A 27,014-nucleotide genomic window follows, 5' to 3' on the forward strand; every position below is an offset into this window, starting at 1 on the left:
CACAGGTGAAAACGATATTGCTGACCTGATGACCAACAAGCACATTTTGCAACTTTTCACTTAAAGTGTTCACGCTGTCATACTGAAACACGGCTGACTGACCGAAAACAAAACCTGATTCCATGTTTGCAGGGTATTGGGGGCGGGGCATCTCGGAATCTGATGGACCAGTTTGCAGAAGTGCTGTTCAGTCTAAATAAGAACTGCTTCTCTCTTCTCGCCGTGTGGCTGAAAGAAGCACTCCAGCCTCCAGGATTCCCGTCGTCACGCGTCACAACTGAGCAGAAAGACAACTTTTCACAGCAGATCCTCCGGTAACACAGACGGATGTTTGATGGGACTTATGAACATAAATGTTTTTGTTTTCTTCATGTACCCAATGGGATTTGTGGTGTATTTTCTGTCCTGCAGAGAGCGGGTGAACAAGAGGAGGGTGAAGGACATAGTGAAGGAGTTCACATTATTGTGCAGAGGTCTCCATGGTACCGAGTACGCTGCCGAATACTGAAACTGGCTCCCTGAGCTCCCGCCTAACTGTGACCTTTGTCCTCAGTGCAAAACAGCTGGATGCCACAGCAACAAAGTTCTCTCCATCCCCAAAAAGACACCACAGAATGATTGTAATGAAAATCCATCCAGTCGCAGGAGAAGACATGGAATCACTCCAGCAAAAACCTGCCATCAGATCAACAGACAAGCTTTAGCTCCCAGCCAGCAGGCTCTGGAGAGGGCAGCCTCTTCACCCCGCTCCTCCTCTCCTCTCTTCACAGATCCTTTAGCTGAGCAGCACCACCAGCCTGCTGCTTCACGCCTCCTATCTACGGCTTATTACGGCTTTCCTGATCTCTGCGTGGTTCCTAGATTTGTTTGCTGGTGATTAGCATCTATATAAATGCTGGTGTTATTGTACGTAGCTGCTTGACATTATTTTACCAAGTGCATCACGTTACTTATATAAATATATATGTATATACACACAGACCGTTTCAGTCCTGCTGCTAAGGAGAAGAGAAGGAGCCATGTTGAGTGGAGATTCTGCAGGAGAAGTAACATTACTATTATTTACTCCTGCTCATGCCTCTGTGATTTCAGCATTTGCCAAATTATGAAATTTATTTTGTTTCTTTTAATAAAAGCCTTCTAGGAGGTGTGAGTGGAGAAAGTGGACTGAATACAGTAAAACTCCTCACCTAGGCCCATGTTTGTGGGGCTGTACCTCATGTACATAAATCCCACCCAGTCATACTGCAGTCTCCAGTTTGAAACACAGTGGTCTCCAAAGCGAAGCATGACTCTAGGTAGGAGAGCAAACGGATCCTAGTGGCAGGGTGAAGAAGGAAATGAGGCCTTTATACGGATTCATTATCCTGACGGTGGACTGCTTAGTCACTGTAACCGTGCAAAAATATTATACCAGTTGTGAATATTAACAGTTATTCATGAACACTTTAGTGTATTTGACTGTATGCTTGTGTTCATACCTGTATGTGTGAGAACTTGTGTTTGCACAAATGTATCTTCTCCCACTTGTTCAGTGCACTTATATCGGACCTAGATTACAAATGCATCATTTCCTCCTGTCACTCAGGCTTTGCTCTTCTAGGACTGACCTGGAACATCTAGCATTTCAATTGCAGACAGCGATACCTCCTCTTCATCAGCCGGCTGGTCATTTACCAGACTCATCCCATCAACCTTTTATTAACACAATTATTGTGAACAAGCTACCCAGAAACTTACCCTTCTGGGTCACTGCCTTGGACAGGACCAAGGAGGATTGGAAATGGAGTTGGAACATGTAAGACCCCAGCCTGAGCTGTTACTGGTGAAGTGATGGGAGGGCTGAAAAGTGCACGATCTCATGAGTCAGCAGGACCAGCTGATATTTAATAACGTTCTGTACTGAAGTGTACTTTGTGGTTTCTGATCAAACTTTATCTCAGTCTAATCCTTCTGTCTTCTCCGAGGTGCCTGCAGATATGTAGCATGTACGTGTTTTGGAGTGGGGAGGTGGGGTTTCAGGGGACAGATGCAAAGCGGGGAATCAGAATATATTCAAGTCTGAAGTGAGCTGGTACACTTCAGTCTGATACAAACTGATGTTCAGCACTAAACCTGGTAGTGTTCTCCGTCTGAAGAGAGAAAATGAGCAGTTAGTCACAGTTTAATTAAGGAGTCGTGGGTGGAGGAGGGGTGGGAGGAATGAAATGTACAGTGGGTTTTTTGTACCTTGGCTTTAATTTATTAAATATATCCAAGACTGCAGTGCCTGATGTCTTCTGTGTGGTGGGAATCATTTTGTCAGAAGATTTTTTTCATAGCGCCTCGAGAAAAAAAATCACAAGGCACTTTAAAACAAATTAAAACATATAATAAAAAAGAGGGGGGGAGGGAGGACTTGAAATATTGAAAAAAAAAGTTACATGTCGCAGGATCCTGAGAAAGGCAGAATTGGCAGAAACAGCAGCATGAAGAGAAGATGGTGAGGAAGAAGAGGAAAAGTCACCAAAGTCAAACTGAATGAGTTTTCAGCTGCTGGACCTCCGGGACCTGCTGGGGGTGTAGGAACTGAAAAGATTACCAATGTCTGATGGTACTTGAGGCTGCAGTCAGGTCCAGCAGGACCAGAACAGACCTCTGTATCACTGTGGGTCAGAAGGTCATTAGAGACCCTAAGAAGAGCTGTTTCAGCAGAATGAGCTCTATGAAAACCTGACAGGAAATATGAGATGTTATGTTCATCAAGAGCAGCTGTGAGTTGTTAAGCCACAACCTTTTCCAAGATCTTGGAGATGAAGGATAGCAGATATTTTTTTGTATTTCCCTTGGCAATGAAGGAGTTAAAGGGAAAGAAAAACGACAATGAATAAAAAAAATTGCAATAAGAATGAAAAGACTGGGTTTTTAAGAAGCGGGTGGATCACAGCGTTCTTAAAGTAAGCAGGGTCCTGACCAGAGACAAGTGAAGCATTAATTATAGAGAGCACGCTGGGACCGATGGACTGAGAATATTTTTAAACAAAAGATGAGGGGGCTTGCAGAGGTTTTGATAGTTTTGTTTGGTTAGCTCCATCAAAGACTCCTGTTTGCTCCTGCAGATGTTTGATGAGTTAATGAACAAAAATTTTTATCAACTTGTCTGTTGTGTTTTAAAATGCTAAAGTCATCATTTCTTTTATTATCACAACCTAAAAACTCTAAATCAAACAGTGAATGCTGCTTTAAAATTCTCAAAAAAAAAAAAGTAAAAACACACAGGTATGTCTAGTCTTTTGTAGATCAGATAACATTTCTACATGGCTCAAAGTTACGATGAGTATTTTTTTGTATTTCCCTTGGCAATGAAGGAGTTAAAGGGAAAGAAAAACGACAATGAATAAAAAAAATTGCAATAAGAATGAAAAGCAATCCAAAATAAGATCGACATGTCTAAATTGGGCTATTAAATACAGGTCCTTCTCAAAAAATTAGCATATTGTGATGAAGTTCATTATTTTCTGTAATGTACTGATAAACATTAGACTTTCATATTTAATAGATTCATTACACACAATTGAAGTAGTTCAAGCCTTTTATTGTTTCTAATATTGATGATTTTGGCATACGGCTCATGAAAACCCCAAATTCCTATCTAAAAAAATTAGCATATCATGAAAAGATTCTCTAAACGAGCTATTAACCTAATCATCTGAATCAACTGATTAGCTCTAACATCTGTAAAAGATTCCTGAGGCTTTTAAAAACTCCCAGCCTGGTTCATTACTCAAAACAGCAATCATGGGTAAGACTGTCGACCTGACTGCTGTCCAGAAGGCCATCATTGACACCCTCAAGCAAGAGGGTAAGACACAGAAAGACATTTCTGAACGAATAGGCTGTTCCCAGAGTGCTGCATCAAGGCACCTCAGTGGGAAGTCTGTGGGAAGGAGAAAGTGTGGCAGAAAACGCTGCACAATGAGAAGAGGTGACCGGACCCGGAGGAAGATTGTGGAGAAGGACCGATTCCAGACCTTGGGGGACCTGCGGAAGCAGTGGACTGAGTCTGGATTAGAAACACCCAGAGCCACTGTGTACAGGCGTGTGCAGGAAATGGGCTACAGGTGCCACATTCCCTAGGTCAAGCAACTTTTGAACCAGAAACAGCAGCAGAAGCGCCTGACCTGGGCTACAGAGAAGCAGCACTGGACTGTTGCTCAGTGGTCCAAGGTACTTTTTTCGGAGGAAAGCAAATTTTGCATGTCATTTGGAAATCAAGGTACCAGAGTCTGGAGGAAGACTGGGCAGAGAGAAATGCCAAAATGCCTGAAGTCCAGTGCCAAGTACCCACAGTCAGTGATGGTCTGGGGTGCCATGTCAGCTGCTGGTGTTGGTCCACTGTGTTTTATCAAGGGCAGGGTCAATGCAGCTAGCTATCAGGAGATTTTGGAGCACTTCATGCTTCCATCTGCTGAAAAGCTTTATGGAGATGAAGATTTCATTTTTCAGCACGACCTGACACCTGCTCACAATGCCTAAACCACTGGTAAATTGTTTACTGACCATGGTTTTACTGTGCTCAAGTGGCCTGCCAACTCTCCTGACCTGAACCCCGTAGAGAATCTGTGGGATATTGTGAAGAGAAAGTTGAGAGACGCAAGACTCAACACTCTGGATGAGCTTAAGGCCGCTATCGAAGCATCCTGGGCCTCCATAACACCTCAGCAGTGCCACAGGCTGATTGCCTCCATGCCACGCCACATTGAAGCAGTCATTTCTGCAAAAGGATTCCTGACCAAGTATTGAGTGCATAACTGAACATAATTATTCGAAGGCTGACTTTTTTTGTATTGAAAACACTTTTCTTTTATTGTTTGGATGAAATATGCTAATTTTATTAGATAGGAATTTTGGGTTTTCATGAGCTGTTCGCCAAAATCATCAACATTTGAAACAAAAGGCTTGAACGTAATGAATCTAATATATATGAAAGTCTAATGTTTATCAGTATATTACAGAAAATAACGAACTTTATCACAATATGCTAACAATTTGAGAAGGACTTGTACTGTGGTACATGGAGGTTTACATATTTAAAGAGTAATTATAAATTATAAACATTAAAGTTTTAAGGTTTAAAGTAAGTAAGTAGTAAACGATCAAATCAATGCCAATCTGAAAGTACAATTGAACTTGTGTTTACAGTAAACTGTTTGTTATGCGGAAGTCAAATGAAAAAAAAAACCGCAATTAAAGCCTTGTTTTTAAGAAATATGTGCAAGTTGTGTCCTAGTTTGACATTTTGACGTGATGCGTTCATGGTCATCCCGAAAGAACATCACTGAAATGCTCGTTCCCTGTTGCGCATGCGCCGGAGCGTTAGAGTGGCACGTGTGTGATTGTGGGTCCATCCTTCCCTGACCATCTGCAGACCCAAAAAACAAAACGTCTCCTGTTGTTCTTACAGCGGGATCTAAAGTTTCCCAAAAGACTGCAGAAGGACCAGAAGTTTTCGCTCTAACCGAGTCAAGCTGCTGAACGTAAGTTAGCTTTCTGCTAACTCCGCTACTTTTAGCTCTCACACATCCAAACAGAAAGACTTCCATTGTGCCACGCCAAAATACCGAGATTTAAAGGTCATTTGGACATTTGCATGGTGTTGTTTCTGCTAAAGCCAACGCTTTTTAGTCGTGTTTAGGATAAAGAGGTGCGAGTCAGTGCGCGCACGTGTTTTAGGGGATTGTAGTATACTAACATCATGTGGTTAAGAAATAACTGAAAACTCATGACGGTGTGTGACCATAGACTGTACATATACAGTGTGACCCACTGTCGGCAAATAATCAGTCACGTGTGTGTGTGTGTGTGTGTGTGTGTGTGTGTGTGTGTGTGTGTGTGTGTGTGTGTGTGTTGCCACTGAAATAAAATGAGCCATCTACAATGTGTGTGTATGATGCAGTTAAATGTCACATTGCACTCTGAAATGAAAGTATAGCACTAATAAGTAATTAGAGTTAAAAAAGAAGTAAAGGAATCACTTTATAGACCAAAATGTATTCTAAACTCTTGACATCTTTGGCAGATATAACAGCTGAACCACTTTTAGAATTGCAGCATTGGCTCCCCGTTTTCTCAGGATCGATGTTATGGCTCTCTTAATGGTTTTGAAGTGTCTTAATGGTCTTGGGCCTTCCTATCTTTCGGAACTGCTTTTACTTTACAAACCCTCGCGGCCCCCTGTGCTCCTCTGGCAGCCGTCTCCTTGTGATCCCCAAAGTCAGGACGCACACCCATGGCGAGGCGTCTTTCCAGTATTTTGGCCCTCTTCTCTGGAGCAGGCTGCCGGAAGACCTCGGGTCGTAGACTATGTTCATGTTTTTAAGAGCAGGCTCAAGACCTTTTTGGCTTAGCTTTTAACTGGCATCTGTTTTTAGCAGCATTTCCTGTTTTACTAATGAACTTATTCATTGTATAATTTTCATTTTAGTGGTATTAGACATTTATGTTTTAGTGTTTTGCTATCTCTTTAATCAGTTTTATTAGTTGTTTTACTATCCATATTAGCTATTATTATTATAAATATTAATTAGTTATTTTCATTTTACTTATTTTAATCATACCAGTGTTTCCTCTGTGGGGCCCTCTGCAACTTCTTGCTGCAACTTGTCCTATCAAACCTGCAGCTCGAAGTCTTCTCTTCACAGATGAAGCTGAGACTTGCTTACTACGACCACTATTAAAGAGTAAGTCACCCACAAATAAACTTTTTTGCTGATAAACTAAATAAACGAGTGTCTAATCGTGCTGCAGACACGTGTAGTCAATTATTTGGCACTTCAGTGCATCTTAGTTAAAAGTTAAATATTCTGCCTAAAACTGTCAGTGTTGCGCTGTTGTCAGGTAAAAACTCTGCACTGTATTTGAATTTAAATCTGCCACCGCTATTGGCTAAGAGGTATGCTATGATGTAAACTGGTACATTATGAAGTCACAATGCTGTCGTGAGCCTGTGTGTGTGTTTGTTAGCGGCTCCGCCCTCTCGGTCTGCCAGGCAACAGCATTTGTTACATTTTTCAAACATGAAGTGGGAGTGGAGTTAGACTCTGGTAGGGCAGGGGGTGACTTGCTCTTTAAGCTGTGCTTGAAGCTGTTGTCCTGTGAGCTGCCTATCACGCCAGCTGTTTACGCTCAGAAACTTGTCCTCTGATGCAGTTGTGGTTTTGGGTCTGCCAGACCTCTTGCTGCCAGTTTCTGAGTGCCTTTGACGGTGAAGTAAACTGTATTCTCTGACAGCGTGACTTTCTTTGCAATTTCTCTGTAGGAAAGGCTTACATTTTTAAGTGTTGGTTTGTCTCATTTCCATTGTTAATTGCCGTTTTCTCTCCATTTTGTAGTATCACACTATTATCTGCAGTACTGTTCAACTGATGCTCACAAGGGTATGGTACCACAGTATGTTCCAACACTGCTTTTATGCAGACAGAGGGGGTTGTAAGTAATCCAGAAAAGTTGGAACACCTGTTAGTAGCACCAGCTTGATCAACCTTCATTGTTGCAGAACAGCTGTGTTCCCTGAAAAAGGCCTTTTTGTATAATTCTGAAATGTACATAACTTTTCAGTTTTGAGTAACCTTACCTTTTTTAACCTCTGGCAGTTCACCAATTAACTTTGCACCATTTCAAGCTATTCATTGGACTTCAGTGGCTTAAACTGCAAGAAATAACTGGAAAAATCAGGGTGTTCTAAAACTTTTGACCGGTAGTGTATATAAAATAATAATAATAATAATACATTTTATTTCAAAGCGCCTTTCAGGACACCCAAGGTCACTTTACACAAAACACGTAATAAAATACAATAAAACAATAATAAAACCCAAAGAAGAAAAAACAGAGAGAAACATTTCAATAAAATCAGAGGTTGTAGGCAGATTTAAACATATGTGTTTTGAGTTTTGATTGGAAAAGGGTAAAACTGTCGATGTTCCTGATGTCTGGGGGAAGTGAGTTCCAGAGTCGAGGAGCAGAGCGGCTGAAAGCTCTGCTCCCCATGGTAGCGAGACGGGCAGAAGGAACCGCAAGATGGATGGAAGAAGAAGATCTGAGTGAACGGGACGGGGTGTGAATACTTATAAGGTCTGAGATATATGGAGGAGAGAGGTTGTGGATTGCTTTGAAGGTATGGAGGAGAATTTTGAAGATGGACCTGAATTTAACTGGGAGCCAGTGGAGCTGCTGGAGAACCGGCGTGATGTGGTGAAAGGAAGGGGTTCTGGTGATAATACGGGCTGCTGAATTCTGGACCAGTTGCAGTTTATGAAGGAGTTTGTTGGGGAGACCATAAAGAAGTGAATTGCAATAGTCGAGACGGGAGGTGACGAGGCTGTGGACGAGAATGGCGGCAGTGTGAGGGGTCAGTGAGGGACGAAGACGGTTTATGGAACGTAGATGGAAGTATGCTGACCCAATTAAGTTATTAATGTGAGCCTGAAAAGAAAGGGAGCTGTCGAGAATGACACCCAGACTCTTGACATGAGGTGAGGGGGAGACTGTGGCACTGTCAATAGTTAAAGAAAAGCTGTCAGATGTTGAGAGGGTGGAGTTAGTGCCAACTAGAAGAAGTTCAGTTTTATTGCCGTTGAGTTTGAGGAAATTAGAGGTGAACCATGATTTGATTTCCGAGAGGCAGAGTGTAAGGGAGGATGGTGGGAGAGTTGAGTTGGGCTTACTGGAAATGTAGAGCTGGGTGTCATCTGCAAAGCAGTGAAACTGGATATTGAATTTGCGGAAGATTTTGCCGATAGGGAGGAGATATACTATGAAGAGGAGGGGCCCCAGGACAGAGCCCTGGGGCACACCTGACTTGACTGGGGAGGGTTCTGAGGTAAAGGATTTTAACTGGATGAACTGAGTGCGGCCAGTAAGGTAAGATTGAAACCAGCGGAGGGGGGTGTGAGTGATGCCTAAGGAATAGAGTCTATTAAGGAGGATGGGATGAGAAATGGTGTCAAAGGCCGCACTCAGATCGAGGAGAATAAGAATAGAGATTAAACCAGAATCAGCAGCAATGAGTAGGTCGTTAGTGATCTTGATGAGAGCTGTTTCTGTGCTGTGGTGGGGACGGAAGCCAGACTGAAACTGTTCATAAAGGTTATTGCGGGTGAGATGTGAATGGAGCTGAGATGCAACAGTTTTCTCAAGGACTTTGGAAATGAAGGGAAGATGGGAAATGGGACGGAGGTTATTGAAATCATTGGGATCTAAACCAGGTTTTTTTAGAATAGGGCTGACTGAAGCGGATTTGAATAGGGATGGGACCGTACCAGAGGATAGTGAGGAATGAATAATGGCTGTTATAAAAGGGAGCAGAGAAGAAAGGCAGGATTTAACTAAAACAGTTGGAATAGGGTCCAGTTGACAGGTGGAAGGTTTGGATTTGGTGATGTAATCTAATATTTCTGAGGGATGGGGAAGTTCAAAGGAGGAGAACGGAATGGTGGGTTCAAATAAATCAGGAGAGGGAGGGGAGGAATGAGGTAAAGAGAGATGGATTCTATTGACCTTCTCATTAAAAAACTGAAGGAGAGAGTTACAGGTTTCTGAAGAGTAAAGATGGATGGGTAAGGAGTCGGGAGGCTGAAAAATGCTGTTCATGATGGAAAATAATGTTTTAGTGTTGCTGGAGTTGGACGAGATGAGACCGGAGTAATACTGAGATTTGGCATGGGAGATGGAGTCCTTGTAGAGAGAAATCTGAGCAGAATATAAGTCTTTATGGATGGTGAGACCGGTTTTCTTGTAGAGTCTTTCAAGCCTCCGGTTGGTAGCTTTCAAGGAGCGAAGGGCAGGGGTGAACCATGGAGCAGACCGAGTAAAATATACAGAGCGGGATTTGATGGGAGCAAATGAATTAAGGATAGAAACCAGACCGTTATTGTACTGAATGACAAGATCATCGGGAGTAGAGGACAAATTAGGGGTCAAGGTGGCAAAACTGGAGGACAGGGAGGCTAGATCAATGTCCTTAATATTACGAAAAGAAATGATACGTGGTGACTTGATGATGGAGAGACGGAGGGGAACAGAAAAGGAGATGAGGAAGTGGTCCGTGAAAGGGAGCGGGTCAGCTGTACAGTTGGAGGGGGTCAGGCCGGAGCAGCAGATTAAATCCAGGGTGTGACCTTTAATGTGAGTGGGAAAATTGGCATATTGATGAAAACTGAGGCTGTCCAAAGATGAGGAGAAGTCTTTGCTGAGGGGGAGGGCCATATTGTCCATATGAATATTAAAATCACCAAGTAAAATTACATTTGGGGAAAGGGCGGACAGATGGGATAAAAGTTAATATAGTTAATAAGGTCAAAAATACAGTACATCCTCAAGCATTTTATGCAAAAATGACTAAGAAAATATGTAAAAAGCATTTTAACGTTATGCTTAAAAAACACTTTGATCTCATCACCTCTGTGGGTGGTACGGTTGTCCGGTAGTAAGGCTGATTGTTCTCTCATGAAGACATCTTTACATCAGGGTTCTGACTAGAAGCACTCGCTACCCTTCTCACTGTGTCAGATAAGACTGATGGAAGTATCTACATCTTGCTCCAACACATTTTCTTGAGATTACATGAATCTCTTAATTGATCTGTCCTGAACTAATCTAGAAACAAAGGTCAAGAAAAACCTCCTGCAATTGATCGGTTCAAGCCTTTGGCCTCTGATTAAATGCTGGAATCTTTTAGAAATGTTTATTTTCGTCTGTTAGTGATTTTATTTGGCTTTATTTTATTTAAAGATACAACCTCTACCTCTGAACCAGACCAGTGTCTTGATCAGCCATGGCTGTGCTGAGGTTCTACAGCAGTGAAGCTCTGAACGGTCGGGCCTTACAGAGAGCAGCTAAGCTCTGCCCTCATCTGTCCGTCACGACGGAGCTGTGCTACAACGTGGAGCTGACGGGTGAGTGCAGAAAATAGTGCGGGTTAATCTTTCAGACCCGTTTAAAGTCATCCCTTTGCTTGCAGGTTCTGAGAGTCTCAGTGCCGAGCAGAAGGAGGTTCTGCTTTGGCTGTTTCGTCCTCTCCTGCAGGTAGAACCGCTGTCTGAGGAACCGAACCTCATCGAAGGCAGTGAGGAGAGGCTGGTGGAGATCGGACCCAGGTACTGCCTTTCTCTAACCAGAACTTCTGCCTCATTGTTATTAACACAACAATTTTGCTGCGAGAGTTTAAACCAACCAGATATTTCATTACAAGCTGTAAGCTGGGATGTATCCTGAACAGCAATAGGAGCCGCTTTTTCAGGTTTTCCTGGATTTTACTGCTCATGAAAGTCTTTTCATCAGAGACAGGTTCAATAATCTGTTAGACCTCAGAGCTCTGTAGAGGATTACTAATGAGTAAGGTTGGGCATCATTTGATTTTGAACGATTCAGATTCTGATTCCGATTCCAATTCCTCATTTCGATTCCAGTTCCTACCGATTCTCGATTCCGATTCTTTCAAGACATGACATATTTTACATGAGCCAGCTAACCACAGGTCCTACTCGATGAAATAATCTTAACTTCAACATGAATTTTAATTCTATGAACAACAACATCGCCTTCATTTAGACAAAAACATGTTTTGGAGAGAAAAGAAAAAGACTTGCAGCACAACCAGTGTGTTTGTTTCTGACCACAACCAAAGTCTGGAAGAAGCCTCTGGGATGAGAGGCTAAATGTCTCCAACATATCCAGAGACGTGCAGCTGTTTTCAGCTACAACTCTCAGGATGATCATGTCCAGGATGACTGAGAACTACACCTCCATGCTGCAGCAGCATTCAGGCAGAACAGGAAGTGAAACTTAAACGTAGCTGCTGTCAGTAACAATCTAACAGATTTTAAACGTTAAAACTCAACAGAAATAGTTCAGAAAGGAAATTAAAATGTTCACAGCTCCGTGTGATTTATAATAATAATAATTATTATTATTATTATTTATGGTGGCAGAAGCTGGTGTGGTCCACCACAGAGAGGTTGCTCTAGCATGATGACTTTAATTATTCTACAGGTTATTGTTCAGCCTTCTGACGCACACACACACACACACACACACACACACACACACACACACACACACACACACACACACACACACACACACACACGAGTGTTGGTGAGCGGCTGCGTCTGACTGCTGACGCTCCATGTGTGTGTTTTTTTCTGCAGTGAGACAAACTCGCCTCACACCGTCCAGAGTTTGTTCTTTAAAGCTTCTAATAAGTCCACCGAGTTGACATATTTCAACAAGTTGCCTCTGTGCCACATTTTTCGCTGCAGGAATTAAAGTTTACATTATGGAGTAAAAGTTCGACAGACGCGTTTGTTTCTATTTGGCCGCTGCGCGCCGGGAGGGGGAGCTCGGTGCTGCTCACAGACAGCTGGTGTGATCAGCTCTGAAAAGTAGGGATGTCCCGATCCAATTACATGATCGGAAATCGGCCCCGATCACGTGGTTTCAGACTTGATCGGGACTCGGATCCAAGGCCCGATCCGGACTTGGATACTGGGTTCAAATTACAGGAGAGCAACTTGGTTCTCCTTAAAGGTTGTCAGGTGCCCCTGTTGCCCTTAACTTACACACCCAGAATGAGCACAAAGATCCAGTTTCTACCTTTATTATATTATTTATATGGACTCAGCTAGCGGGGATTCTTTTGAGCAGAGACGCAGAGCGGCAGGCAGACCGCTGATTATTCATGAGCTCCAGCTGCGTTCTGCACACGGCCACAGTAACATTTTCTAAGTTTCTAAGTGGCGTCACCAAAAAAGATATAATTAACACACAGTCATTCGTGTCCGTTCATTTTCTCTCTGGTAAGTTCTGTCTGTATTTGAGCATGACGTGTGTGTGGACGCGCTGCAGCGCTCGTCACTGGTGCAGCCGGGCAGCGCCGCGCACACTCTGCTTTTTTTGCGGTCAATAGATCAATTTGATCTGCTAGTTAAAAAGTTACTTGTGAGGTGAAAAAGAAGGAAGCAGGCAGGAGTTTTTCTGGAGGACTGGGAGATGCAGGAAGATCAGAGACAGACAGGACAGGAAGATCAGAGACAGACAGATCAGAGACAGACAGGACAGGAAGATCAGAGACAGACAGGACAGGAAGACCAGAGACAGACAGGACAGGAAGATCAGAGACAGACAGGACAGGAAGACCAGAGACAGACAGATCAGAGACAGACAGGACAGGAAGATCAGAGACAGACAGGACAGGAAGATCAGAGACAGACAGGACAGGAAGACCAGAGACAGACAGGGCAGGAAGACCAGAGACAGACAGGACAGGAAGACCAGAGACAGACAGGACAGGAAGACCAGAGACAGACAGGACAGGAAGACCAGAGACAGACAGGACAGGAAGATCAGAGACAGACAGGACAGGAAGATCAGAGACAGACAGGACAGGAAGATCAGAGACAGACAGGACAGGAAGACCAGAGACAGACAGGACAGGAAGATCAGAGACAGACAGGACAGGAAGATCAGAGACAGACAGGACAGGAAGACCAGAGACAGACAGGACAGGAAGACCAGAGACAGACAGGACAGGAAGATCAGAGACAGACAGGACAGGAAGACCAGAGACAGACAGGACAGGAAGATCAGAGACAGACAGGACAGGAAGACCAGAGACAGACAGGACAGGAAGAACAGAGACAGACAGGACAGGAAGACCAGAGACAGACAGGACAGGAAGACCCGAGACAGACAGGACAGGAAGATCAGAGACAGACAGGACAGGAAGATCAGAGACAGACAGGACAGGAAGACCAGAGACAGACAGGACAGGAAGATCAGAGACAGACAGGACAGGAAGATCAGAGACAGACAGGACAGGAAGACCAGAGACAGACAGGACAGGAAGACCAGAGACAGACAGGACAGGAAGATCAGAGACAGACAGGACAGGAAGACCAGAGACAGACAGGACAGGAAGACCAGAGACAGACAGGACAGGAAGACCAGAGACAGACAGGACAGGAAGACCCGAGACAGACAGGACAGGAAGATCAGAGACAGACAGGACAGGAAGACCAGAGACAGACAGATCAGAGATAGACAGGACAGGAAGACCAGAGACAGACAGGACAGGAAGACGGGAAAATAAAAACCAAGAAAACAAAACAAAGTTCTTCAAAAATAAAATGTAGGTAGAGTGATCCCATTACACGTTTGTACCTGTATAAAGCAATAACCTATCAGCATGTAGTATTTATATAGTTGATACAGTTCAGATCATCTTCAAACCTCCGTCCCATGCCCAGGGGCGTATCTAAGCATTTTGGGGGCCGAGGCAAAGTAGCCCCCTGCCAGTTATTTTAAGTTGAAGTGCTATCTGCTTTTATATTAGACTTTTTATGTTTGCAATAAAGTCCAAAAGTGAAGAACTTACGTTATTTATTACTTGATTGTTCAAGCTACCTCACAGAAGTGATCTGTTAAAAATTAAAATGTAATTAAATAAAAAATAAGGAGCATTCTGGAACTGTTTCTTCCTTTTCTTTCTTTTATTTAATGTGTCAAAAGTATCGGATCGGGACTCGGTATCGGCAGATTCTTGAAATCAAATGACTCGAGGGCAAAGAAACCTGATCGGGACATCCCTACTGAAAAGCGTTGATCAGAATTCGCAGATCACGTTTATTTTTCAAGGAGATCGGCCGCAGATTCCTCTTCCGGTCGGCATTCTAGGAATTGAAATAAAAAACTTTTCTGGGAAAACTAACAGTTGGTCCCGTTTCCAATCGATGCTCGATGCCCAACCGGACTAATGAGTTCAAATTCTGGCAGGTTACCATCTTAAATATACTCTTAGTAAAATAATCAGCCTATAAATTTCATTTATTCTCAAGGAGAGGATCTGAAAATCCATCCTGGACTTGTAGTGAATATTCCCATGAACGACCCTGGAGGGTGGACATCCTGAAAGTCAAAACTAGAACAGAAAAAACCGATTTTAGTAGATTTCTGTTCTTCCTGTGTGCTGCATGACTGACTCAGACCTTTCGTTTTACTTTAAGGGCTGGATTTGTCCAGCGTTCAGGCTTTCCAACACAATGTTGCTGCATTTTCAGGTTGAATTTCTCCACTGCCTGGTCCACTAACGCTGTGTCCATCTGCCAGAGCGCCGGCCTCGCTAACGTCACTCGAGTCGAGTTATCTCGCAGGTTTCTCATCAAGGTGTGAAAACTCTCTGCGGAGTTCAAACAGAGCCGTCTCTTCATCCGTAACTCGTCTGTCTTCTCTCCAGCCCAAGAATGGACAGAGCGTGAGCGAGCTCGGAGCAGACGTAAAGAAGGTGATCGAGTGTCTGCATGACAGCATGACCGAGTGTGTGTACCAACACCCCATCATGTCCTTCACCGTGGAAACCAAACCTCAGGCTGTGTTTGAGGTGGACATCTTGGGGAAAGGTCGCAGTGCCTTGGAGAGGGCGAACGATGAACTGGGTGAGACTCCTAACACTTTTCTCTCTTCTCTTGCTTAAATCCAGCAGCTGTATATTTTAACGCGCTGTGACGTGTTTCTCTTCACTTCACGCTTTCTCTCTCAGTCCTGCAGCTATCAGTAAGTACGCTGTGTGATGGAGGAGGCAGCTGTGTCACATGGTGCATGGCATTAAAGTCACAAGACAGCAGTGATGCTGCTCATTATTTGACACGTGTCTGTTGTGTTGATCTGACAAAACCCTAAAATGGAGAGTGAGTTTATTGATCAGATGATCAGTATGATGAACACACAGTTCATAAAAGAATCTTAAGTCAGTGAGCATGTATTTGCCCCTCTTACAGATTTGTTCTGTTTTTAAAGCCATACTAGGTAACTTTTTCATATTTTTTAATCCTTTTCTTGAGCTAGTATGTGCTAAAATTACTCTTTTACAAGATTTTTGAAATGGCACTCCACTTGGCACCCCACTAGGGCTGGACAATAATGCAGTAACGATATATATCAATCAATAGGGAAAAAAATGGATCAATAAAAAGTTTCCTTTCTCCATCATTGCCTATCGAGTAGCTTCAAACTAGTCATTACTTACACCCAACCAATCAAAAACACAGACATGAGCACGCTCCATCACCAAGCCCTCCCCTCTCACATGAACAGACAGCAGTGTGACTTATGCCCTGTCCACACGTAGCCGGGGATCTGCCAAAACGTAGATATTTTTCTACGTTTTGGCCTGTCATCCACACGAAAACGGAGTTTTTTCACACGAAAACGGATCTTTTTAAAAACTCCGGCCAAAGTGAAGATCTGCGTTTTCTCCGTTTTGGGTGTCTGCGTGTGGACAGACAAAACCAGAGTTTTAAGGTCCGCAACGTCACTTTCCGCGACAAAAAAATGCTGACATCACGTGTGCGACCTGTGTTTACACTAGCCGACATCATGGAAGCCTTCAGAGCTAAGCTCTGTCACTACCCGATCCATCAATTGTCCAAGCGCTTCCTGCTTGTTTGTTTTTGCAAGCGGAATTACTGCTTCTTGCGGAAGACCACAGACGAAGGACGAGGTTAAGAACGGGGGAAGTACTGCCGCCTTCAGGTCTGGCATGTCCTTAACAATGTATTTATCCGGGTACGTGTGGACAGAGTTTGTTTTTAAAACGCGGTGGTGTGGATGCAAGTTTTTGGAGGGGCGGGTATTCGTTTTTAAAAAAAAAACCGGCTACGTGTGGACTAGGCCTTAGACAAGAGCAAGATAGTTGCAGCAAGCAGAGGTGAAATAAATTGTCCCGAAAAGGTTGCAGTACTTCACCAGTGTAGCTAAGTCTGACAAAAACAAACAATGGTTTGAAAAATTTGCAGATAATCAATAAAAAACAAGTCTGGTAATGCAACCAACTTATTTTATCATAAAGTAAGAACATAAAATGGCCAGGGCTGCACTTAAAATGTATTTTCTACATATTTCTAATAATTATCAATAATTGTTGATATTGATCGATCAATAAGAATTTCTTTTTTAATGATGAGATTTTTTTCTATATGGTCCAGCCCTAAAACCCACCGCCCTCTGTGGCCAGAATATCACACTTGCTCTGTTGGTGGAGGGAGCTGGAATCAGCTTCCAGCACGTTTCCTCCATGTTTTAGGCCCTGTCCACACGTAGCCGGGGATCTGCCAAAACGTAGATAATTTTCTACGTTTTGGCCTGTCATCCACACGAAAACGGAGTTTTTTCACACGAAAACGGATCTTTTTAAAAACTTCGGCCAAAGTGAAGATCTGCGTTTTCTCCGTTTGGGTGTCTGCGTGTGGACAGACAAAACCGGAGTTGTAAGGACCGCAACGTCACTTTCCGCGACAAAAAAATGCTGACATCACGTGTGCGACCTGTGTTTACACTAGCCGACAGCATGAATGCCCTCAGAGCTGCGCTCGCTTTATCAATTGTCCAAGCGCTTTCTGCTTGTTTGTTTTTGCAAGCGGAATTACTGCTCCTTGCGGAAGACCACAGACGAAGGACGAGGTTAAGAACGGGGAAGTACTGCCGCCTACAGGTCTGGCATGTCCTTAACAACGTATTTATCCGGGTACGTGTGGACAGAGTTTTTTTTTAAAACGCGGTGGTGTGGATGCAAGTTTTTGGAGGGGCGGATATTCATTTTTTAAAAACCCGGCTACGTGTGGACTAGGCCTTAGATGGTGACCATAGCTGATTTGTTTGAATCAGGCCCTGTCCACACGTAGCCGGGGATCTGCCAAAACGTAGATATTTTTCTACGTTTTGGCCTGTCATCCACACGAAAACGGAGGTTTTTTTTCACACGAAAACGGATCTTTTTAAAAACTTCGGCCAAAGTGAAGATCTGCGTTTTCTCCGTTTTGGGTGTCTGCGTGTGGACGGACAAAACCGGAGTTTTAAGGTCCGCAACGTCACTTTCCACGACAAACAATGCTGACATCACGTGTGCGACCTGTGTTTACACTAGCCAACAGCATGGATGCCCTCAGAGCTGCGCTCGCTTTATCAATTGTCCAAGCGCTTTTTGCTCGTTTGTTTTTGCAAGTGGAATTACTGCTCCTTGCGGAAGACCACAGACGAAGGACGAGGTTAAGAACGGGGAAGTACTGCCGCCTACAGGTCTGGCATGTCCTTAACAACGTATTTATCCGGGTACGTGTGGACAGAGTTTTGTTTTAAAACGAGGTGGTGTGGATGCAAGTTTTTGGAGGGGCGGATATTCGTTTAAAAAAAAAACGGCTACGTGTGGACTAGGCCTCAGTGATGAATCGCTCCTGTAGACACTAATGAAGACTGAGGAGACATTTCAGCTGTTAGATTAAGGTGTTGAAAAGATTAACTCAGAGCAACGAGAGAAATTTCACTTTAGCTTTGTCCACAGATTATTAATAATGGTCACTAGGGGGTGCTAATAGCAAGCAAAACTGCCTAGTATCCCTTTAATTTTTTGTCAATTAAAATGGTCAGGTCAGCAAACAAACAAATAACAAATGCACAATTTAATCATTAAGGAGAAAAAAACTATCCCAAACAACTTGTTCTAATGTGGAAAAAGGAAAAGGACAGGTGCTGTATGATCTTCACAAGCTCCGTCGTGTCTAGCTGCATGCAATGATCATTTTTGGTATAAATGAGCAGGGTTTTCCCCAGCGCCTTGTAAGCCTGGCGGGCCGCCAGGCTTTGCATGGCCACCCGCCAGGCTAAGCGTCATGCCCCACCCCCTCCCCGACCCTACCGTGTCCGCTGAAACGAACGGCGCAACGACACTAGAGCCTTCCATCAGCTGATACTGGTGAGAATTAGCAGGAGCACCCCACCCCACCCCCCTTCCCCACTCCCCCCAGAGGAGAGCTGTGGGACAGAGTGTGCGACAGTAACGTGTGCAAAAAGGCTTAACTTGTTTTCTGGGGGAAACCCTGTACGAGTGTTCTACTTGTTCAATTAAAAGGAAATATCATGCAAAACTCACCTTTTGCATCTTTTTGTGCTGCTGCATGTCTCTGCTGCCTCTATCAACACTTCAAATGTGAATGAAATCCATCCGTGCGTTTTCTGTCAATGACTGGCTTTAAGAATAATGTGCAAAACAAGCCATTTCACAAAATCCCCGTTTGTGATGTCACAAACAAGGAAATTAGAATAGAATCACTTCTCATATGCAAAAGAGAGCTGTAGCTAGAGGAGCTCCAGCAGCAGCTCTATTCTGGGCCCCTCCCAGACATAATATATCTCCTTTAAATTCATAAAAATGTTCTGCTTTTGCTCACAGTCTTATTGTGCAGTTTTGTGCCTCTTTGCTTTGGATTCGTGTGTGTGTGTGTGTGTGTGTGTGTGTGTGTTGCAGGTCTGGCTTTTGACTCCTGGGATCTAGACTACTACACGTCAATGTTCCAGAGAATTAAGAGGAACCCCACCAGCGTTGAGTGCTTTGACCTAGCCCAGTCCAACAGGTCTGCAGTGAGCTTTGTGTTGTGAGTGAATTTCTCAGGTCTGCTGTGTTTTATCGCTGTGTGTGTGTGTGTGTGTGTTGCCCCCAGCGAGCACAGCCGTCACTGGTTCTTCCGAGGGCGGATGGTGATCGATGGGCAGGAGCAGGAGGAGACTCTTTTCAGCCTCATAATGGACACCCAGCGGCACAGCAACCAGAACAATGTCATCAAGTTCTGCGACAACAGCAGGTTGTGTTGGAAACGGCACCTCTGCCAGATGCTGTGGGCGAGATTGTGTCTGTGCTGACTCTGTGTGTTTCTGTGTGTTCAGTGGCATCAGAGGCACAGAACTCGAGTGTATTTACTCTAAAGATCCGTCTCAAGCGAGCCCGTACGAAACCCGGCGCTCATTGCGACATGTCATCTTCACTGCAGAGACACACAACTTCCCAACTGGTCAGGACGCATAAAAGTAGATTTATGTTGTTATCCTTATCCTGATGCTCAAGCCCATCTGAATGGTCGTGGTAGGAGTTGCTCCGTTCAGTGGCGCCACCACGGGGACTGGAGGACGTATCAGAGACGTTCAGAGCGCTGGACGAGGAGGACACGTCATCGCTGGAACGGCGGGATACTGCTTCGGAAACCTGTACATACCAGGTCAACACGCTGTGGGACTCGGAGATGGGATAGTTAGGATCATCAGAGTAGCCTTGTCAGCATTTTTAACATTTACAACTGACTAAAAGTAGAAGTTACTAACAAAATAAAAATCAATCCCGGAATTAAAGGCTGTGATCAATTAAATAGATCTTTTTAATGAAATGTTTTTTTAATTAAAAAAGTTTTGTATCACAACAATGCAAAATGCTTGCTCCAAGTTTCTGGATTATAGTTGTAGAAATGACGCATTTGAGTATTTTTTACAGATATCCTTCCTTTGGCTGCAGTAAACATCTTTTCTAGTTTATTTATAACAGTTTTTATTTTATTTTGTAATGCTATTGGTCTTCGGATCCAGGCTTCTGATTGGTCACAGTATCACCAGATACCTTCATGTCCAAAACCAACAGATGGTTCAGTTTGTCTCGCATTGAGTGGAAAGTGTCTGCAGAGAAGAACATTTCACAGCAACGATAGAAAAATAAATGACTTTATCCGGCTGATAATGAACAATCCTTCCTCCAGGATACAAGCTTCCCTGGGAATCTGATGGAGAAGGGTGGGAGTATCCTTCCAGCTTCGCCCCTCCTCTGCAGGTTGCCATCGAAGCCAGTGATGGAGCGTCAGACTACGGCAACAAGTTTGGAGAACCTGTGCTGGCTGGTAAAAACATCACTACAGCCTTTCTCGAATTAGATGTAACCAGTCTTTTTTTTGTGTGACTCTGAGTAAAATCAGGAGAAAAGTTTTAGATCTGATCCACTGTTGCAGGAAACTTGTTTGTTGTGTTCATGAATCGTTTGATTACAATAAGGATTTGCTTCCACCCTCCAGGTTTCGCTCGTTCCTTTGGGATGCGGTTGGCTAACGGGGAGCGACGAGAGTGGATCAAGCCCATCATGTTCAGTGGTGGTCTCGGGTCTATTGAAGACGCACACGTGAAGAAAGAAGAGGCAGAACCCGGTAACACTTTACCTCCCGAGTGTCTGACTTCCATGAATCCTGGAGCTGTTTTTATAATCCATAACTGGCTCTCTGCTGCTGGTGTCAATAAGGGATGGAGGTGGTGAAGATCGGAGGGCCGGTGTACCGGATCGGTGTCGGTGGAGGAGCGGCCTCGTCTGTTCAAGTACTCACAATACACTAAACCGATACCTGAACGTTGTGTTGTTACTTATATTTGTGTGTGTGTGTGTGTGTGTGTGGGTGTGTCTGTAGGTCCAAGGGGATAACTGCAGCAATAGAGATCTGGGGGCAGTCCAGAGGGGAGATGCTGAGATGGAGCAGAAGATGAATCGGGCTCTCAGGGCGTGTTTGGAAAGATCCGACGGGAATCCGATCTGCAGTATTCATGATCAGGGAGCTGGAGGGAATGGTACCAAGTAGCACATTCATGTTGGATTTACACAAACTAGAGCAAGCTGAAGGTGTAGAGCTGAAATCTATTCTTTAGGTAACGTGTTGAAGGAGCTGAGCGAACCGGCAGGAGCTGTAATCTACTGCAACAGATTTAAAGTAATGACCTAAAAATTCTGTATCTTTTAAAAATAACATGTTGCTTTTGTCACCCGTTGGTGATTCTCACTGTTTGTCTTTGTAGAAAGGTGATCCCACCTTGAGTGTGTTGGAGCTGTGGGGGGCTGAGTATCAGGAGAGCAACGCTCTTCTGCTGCGTCCGTCCGACAGATCCTTCCTAGAGAGGGTTTGTCAGAGGGAGAAGTGTCCTGCTGACTTTGTGGGATACATCACAGGAGATGGGAAGGTCGGTCTGAGTTTAAATTAGGACTGGGCGATATGACGATTTTAGACCGTTTTACGATCTACACATCTGACGGTCTGTCATTTTTGAGAGACCTTTTCATCACGATTCACAGCTCTGCTGTTGAAATTCTGCCTCTGAATGAAAAGGGAACTTACCCCAGGCGAATGACACGCCTTTGTTTGACCCTTAACCAATCAGAGTGAGTCATGGCAATATATTAGTGCCCCGCTTGTTTTCACCTGTGTGTGAACAAACATGGCTTCGGCCGCGGCTGAGCGACAACGAGGTTTTCGTTCCGAAGAGGAACGCCTCGTCCATTATATGGAACTGGGTTGGTTTTTCACCAGATGACCAAGAGCAGCGAAACGTCATTTGCAAAGTTCGCAAGGAGAGCATCAAGGCAAGTGATGGCAGCACCACAAACTTGTTTAATCACTTATGTAACGTGAGGAAATATGGGCTACACTTAAAAAGAAGGCACCCCAAACAATACAATGAGAGCCAGCTGGCAGCTAGAGCTAAAAAGCCTGCGGCTGCAGCGGCTAGTGCTTCTTCCAGGCAGCAAACGCTAACAAACACACAAAACTCACTCCCTACGACAGAGACAGCAGACGATGGAACAGCGTGACAGATGCAGTGACGTACCACTTGGTTAAAGATTTGTGTCCCGTGCGAACAGGAGGAGTGAGATTTAAGAAAATGATAAAAACATTGGATCCGCGCTACGAGTTTTCCAGCCGCAAGTATTTTTCGAACACAGCCATTCCACGCATGTACGCTGAATGCAAAGTGAGAGTTGTAGAAAATATTCAGAATGCGCAGTTATTTGCTACCGCAAGCGATCTCTGGTCCAGCCGCACATCAGAGCCTCATATGAGCTTAACTATCCACTACATGAGCAACTGGGAGCTACATAGTATATTGAACAAGTTAATGTTTGCACAATACGTTTGCAATTGACATGTTTGCACTTTAAATATGTTTACGATTTAAATTTATGTTAAGTTACTTGAAAAACGAGAAAAACTGATTTTTGTAATTGTTTCTCTCAGGGCTTTTATCATCTCTGGTGTGAGTTTAAAATATAAGTGTGTTAGCACTGTGTTGATTATCCCTAATATGAATAAATGTTTATTTATTCAATGTTTCTCTTCTTTAATACGCAATTGAAGTTCTGCTATTCATGGATAAAATCGTGATAAAATCCAAATCGTGATATTCTATTTTTGCCATATCGCCCAGCCCTAGTTTAAATCCTGTGGTCGGGTTGTTCGTGTGAGGCATCCTCCGCAGCCTGACTCTTCTCCTACAGGTTGTGCTGGTGGATGATGAGGCAGGCGAACAACCTGATGGAGTGCGCCACCCCGTCGACCTTCAGCTAGAGTGGGTTCTGGGCAAGATGCCACAGAAGGAGTTTAAGATGGAGACACTGGCTGTTACTCATCCCCCACTCAACCTTCCTGCTGAGCTGACTGTCAGAGACGCTCTGCAGCGGGTTCTACGCTTGCCCGCCGTCGCCTCCAAGCGCTACCTCACCAACAAGGTGGTTGATTCGTTGTTATTTGCCTTGAAACATACTCCTGCTGACATTTTGTGACTCTACGTCCTCACGCTCCCTTTCGATTAGGTGGACCGGTCTGTGACTGGGCTGGTTGCCCAGCAACAGTGTGTTGGGCCTCTTCACACCCCATTGGCCGACGTGGCTGTTGTTGCTCTGTCTCCATTCGGCCTGGAGGGAGCAGCGACGGCCATCGGGGAGCAGCCAATCAAAGGGCTGCTCTGTCCAGCAGCAGGGGCTCGCATGGCCGTCGGGGAGGCTCTGACCAATCTGGTGTTTGCCAGAGTCACGGCGCTAAAGGTGAAAAACGCAGATCCATTTTATGCCACAGGTTGCTGATGACACGCATATTTATTTTTGCTTTTGTGTTTCAGGATGTGAAGTGTAGCGGTAACTGGATGTGGGCCGCTAAGCTTCCTGGGGAGGGAGCGTGTCTGTGGGAGGCCTGCAGAGCCATGTGTGAGGTCATGGGTCAGCTGGGAGTCGCCATCGATGGGGGCAAGGACTCCTTGAGTATGGCAGCGAGAGTCGGGAAAGAAACCGTCAAAGCTCCAGGTGTGTGTGTGTGTGTGTGCGCGTGTGTGTGTGTGTAACCAACAACTGCAATATCTGGAGGTGAAGCCAAAAGGAGCTGAAATGCCTCCTGGTGGCTGGCTGCAGTTCCCTTCTTCATAAACACAAAGGGACTTCTAGCATTTTTTAATTTAAACTCTTTAGATCATGTTTTTCCTACTTCTTCATGCTTGATTATTCCCATAGTTCTTACTTTGCTGCAGCTTGTTTGAATCTACTATTTCATGACAAATGTAGCTGTTGTTAGTGTGTTGTGTAGGTAAACACGGCTCTGGTTCTCTGTCAGGTGCGCTGGTTATTTCTGCATACGCCGTTTGCCCTGACATCACCGCCACGGTAACGCCTGATCTCGATGATCCAGATGGTAAAGGTACAACATGCCGACAGATAAAACCACAAAGCTGCCTACATAAAACCATCTAGAGTCGATTCTGGGTTGCAATGATTCAAACAGAACTTGTAGAATCCGGAACAGCTTTGCTGTGCACAACAACTTCTCAAACACTTAAATTTACATCATCCACTCACTGTATGATCTGTTTTGTTTTTGTTTTTGTGTTGTTTGAAATAAACTAAACAAAAATAAAAATCTGTGTGTCTGCAGGTGTGTTGCTGTGGGTTCCTGTGAGCCCAGGTCATCAGCGTTTGGGAGGTTCTGCCTTGGCTCAGTGCTACAGCCAGCTGGGAGATAGCTCTCCTGACCTGGACCAGCCCGGGGTGTTATCTGCCTGCTTTAACACCACTCAGTGGCTCATACAGGGTAACTTCATGTAAACTCTGATCTTCTGATGCAGCTTTTAGAAAGACCATACTGTCACCTGGTGGTTATCGTTTGCATTTCACCCAAATAGCCGGTTTATTTTTTCATGTTGACTCTAAAGAAATAAAAATCTATTTTTGGTCGCCTCAGACCGTCTGCTCAGTGCAGGGCATGACATCAGCGATGGAGGCCTCATTTCCTGCCTGTTGGAGATGGCGTTTGCAGGAAATCGCGGCGTTGACGTTGAGCTGTCGTCAGCGGGATTTGGAAGTAACGGAGTTACTATGTCAATTAGTTTTAATTCCCTGATGGTTTGTGTTTATAAGTCAACTAAAGCTGTGCTTTTGCACAGTCATGGAGCTGCTGTTCGGCGAAGAGCTGGGCTTGGTTCTGGAGGTTTCACAGTCTGATCTGGAAACGGTTCAACGGAGATACAGTGAAGCAGGCGTGGAGTGTCGTCGTATCGGAAGAACCTGTGGTTTTGGACCAGAAGCACTGGTGAGGCATCCTTTTTTAGCAGGAAGTGAACCTAAATCCCTTTTCTGTCCACCCTTTAGTAGTTGTCATGTTCCAGGTGCGAGTCCAAGTGGATGGTCAGGAGGTTCTGAACGAATCGCTGGCTGGCCTCAGAGCAGTATGGGAGGATACAAGCTTCCAGCTGGAGCGCCACCAGGCTAATGAGCTCTGTGTGAAACAAGAAGAGGAGGGGCTTTTAAAGAGAACACAGCCGTTTTTCAAGCTGACCTTTAACCCTTTAGAAACGCCCGATGTCCACCAGTTCAGTAAGACCAGCACCAGTATTTAGATCTCTGTGATTTTTGGCCTCTGTTCTTTAAAAAGTGACGTTTAACCGCGTTTCCTTCCAGCTGCAGGTTCTCCACGAGTTGCTGTGGTCAGAGAGGAGGGCAGCAACGGAGACAGGGAGATGTCTGTGTCTCTCTTCATGGCGGGTTTTCAGGTCATGAGTCATTTCATGCCAAGTTAAATCTGTCTACTTTCAGTTTTTAATTTAAGCTTAGAGTTGTGGTTGTGCAGGTCTGGGATGTTACCATGCAGGACCTGTGCTCTGGCTCGTTAACCCTCCAGCCGTTCAAAGCTGTCGTGTTTGTTGGGGGATTCAGCTACGCAGACGTCCTGGGATCAGCTAAAGGTACAAAAGCACTCGAAGACTCAGACACAGATGACTCGGAGATGCTGACTGTATCATCTTTGAAGGCTGGGCTGCAACTGTAGCCTACAACCCCAAGGCTAAGGCTGCATTTGATCACTTCCAGCAGAGAGAGGACACGCTGAGTCTGGGAGTGTGTAACGGCTGTCAGCTGCTCGCCCTGCTGGGCTGGGTGGGACAGTCTGAGGATGGAGCAAGTAAGAGGAAACGACAGATGCTGAAATCAGTTCAACTTACCTTTATTTTATGATTCTTGGGTCATTTTCCTCTAACCAGACTCTGATGTGGTGCTGACCCATAATAAGTCTGGCAGGTTTGAGTCCCGCTTCGTCAGCGTCGGGATCCAGAAGTCCCCGTCCATCTGGCTCAGAGGCATGGAGGGTTCTGCTCTGGGAGTGTGGGTCGCACATGGAGAAGGTAGGACCAGAACCGGGTCGGATCTGTTGGAAGTGAGATGTTCTGTAACTGGCGGGTCGGTTGCTGTGATGGTTTTTACTGACACCAGCCCGCTTTACTGACTCATCTCAGAGATCAGGATGTTCTTTAACCAGCGGCTCCTCCCCTTTCTCTCCTGCAGGTTTAATGCAATTCCGGAACTCCCAGGTCCAAAACCGGATTATTTCTAGTAGCCTTGCTCCCATCCGTTACCTTGACGACCAGGGTCATCCCACTGAAGAGTACCCACTGAACCCTAACGGCTCCCCACAGGGTATTGCGGGGCTGTGCTCCCAGGATGGGAGACACCTAGCCATGATGCCCCACCCAGAACGCTGCACCCTGGGCTGGCAGTGGCCCTGGGCCCCGAGGGGCCTGAGGCCTTCACTCGCCCCATCCCCCTGGCTGAGCATGTTCAAGAACGCTGCTGCCTGGTGCAGCAACACAGATTAACAACAGTGTTGAAGTAATTATCGAACACATTTTCTCCTGCTGTGATGCTAATGCATCACTGCTGTGAGCCGGCTGAAGAGCGACGACCTTTTCATATCTCAGAAAAACAACAAGTCACTAATCAGGTAACCTGACATTATCAGACGAGCACTTTTGAAACATTCAGGCCTAACTTTCTAATAAATCAATTAAAACGGTCTTGTGCAATTATTTAAAACAAGCAA

At 44.7% G+C, this 27,014-nt stretch overlaps 2 protein-coding genes across 7 annotated transcripts in view; both read left to right on the top strand.

The window, feature by feature from the left end:
- Positions 1–847, top strand: part of ipo13b (importin 13b) — a 50,117-nt gene extending 49,270 nt beyond the window's left edge. For 2 of the 4 annotated variants that reach the window (XM_015976107.3, XM_015976109.3), the window contains exons 22-24: positions 133–314; positions 412–482; positions 554–847. In XM_015976107.3, coding sequence (XP_015831593.1) covers positions 133–314; positions 412–482; positions 554–618 — 318 coding nt within the window. In that variant the 3' untranslated portion in view covers positions 619–847. Of the gene's footprint in view, positions 1–132; positions 315–411 lie in introns of those variants that run through there. The other 2 variants (XM_015976108.3, XR_008559899.2) reach the window with 2 other exon arrangements.
- A 4,496-nt stretch (positions 848–5,343) lies between these two features.
- Positions 5,344–26,987, top strand: pfas (phosphoribosylformylglycinamidine synthase). Of its 3 annotated transcripts, XM_015976111.3 has the most exons (29): positions 5,344–5,516; positions 6,600–6,719; positions 10,771–10,934; positions 11,000–11,135; positions 15,096–15,201; positions 15,272–15,470; positions 19,334–19,439; positions 19,527–19,667; positions 19,750–19,874; positions 19,950–20,078; positions 20,607–20,744; positions 20,916–21,044; positions 21,137–21,210; positions 21,300–21,456; positions 21,535–21,596; positions 21,682–21,843; positions 23,156–23,386; positions 23,471–23,701; positions 23,776–23,956; positions 24,261–24,344; positions 24,579–24,734; positions 24,885–25,004; positions 25,087–25,232; positions 25,309–25,516; positions 25,601–25,692; positions 25,770–25,884; positions 25,950–26,099; positions 26,179–26,319; positions 26,480–26,987. In XM_015976111.3, exons 3-29 carry the CDS (start codon positions 10,814–10,816, stop codon positions 26,788–26,790), a joined length of 3,951 nt encoding a protein of 1,316 aa, XP_015831597.3. In that variant the 5' UTR covers positions 5,344–5,516; positions 6,600–6,719; positions 10,771–10,813; the 3' UTR covers positions 26,791–26,987. The 3 variants fall into 3 exon arrangements, with proteins under 3 accessions (XP_015831597.3, XP_015831598.3, XP_054590420.2); XM_015976112.3 differs by lacking the exon at positions 6,600–6,719; XM_054734445.2 differs by lacking the exons at positions 5,344–5,516; positions 6,600–6,719; positions 10,771–10,934; positions 11,000–11,135; positions 15,096–15,201 and adding an exon at positions 15,575–15,588 and having other exon boundaries at positions 15,355–15,470.
- The last annotated feature ends 27 nt before the right edge of the window (positions 26,988–27,014 follow it).

This window comes from Nothobranchius furzeri, chromosome 8 (assembly GCF_043380555.1).
Source record: "Nothobranchius furzeri strain GRZ-AD chromosome 8, NfurGRZ-RIMD1, whole genome shotgun sequence".
In the NCBI taxonomy this organism is placed as follows: domain Eukaryota; kingdom Metazoa; phylum Chordata; class Actinopteri; order Cyprinodontiformes; family Nothobranchiidae; genus Nothobranchius; species Nothobranchius furzeri.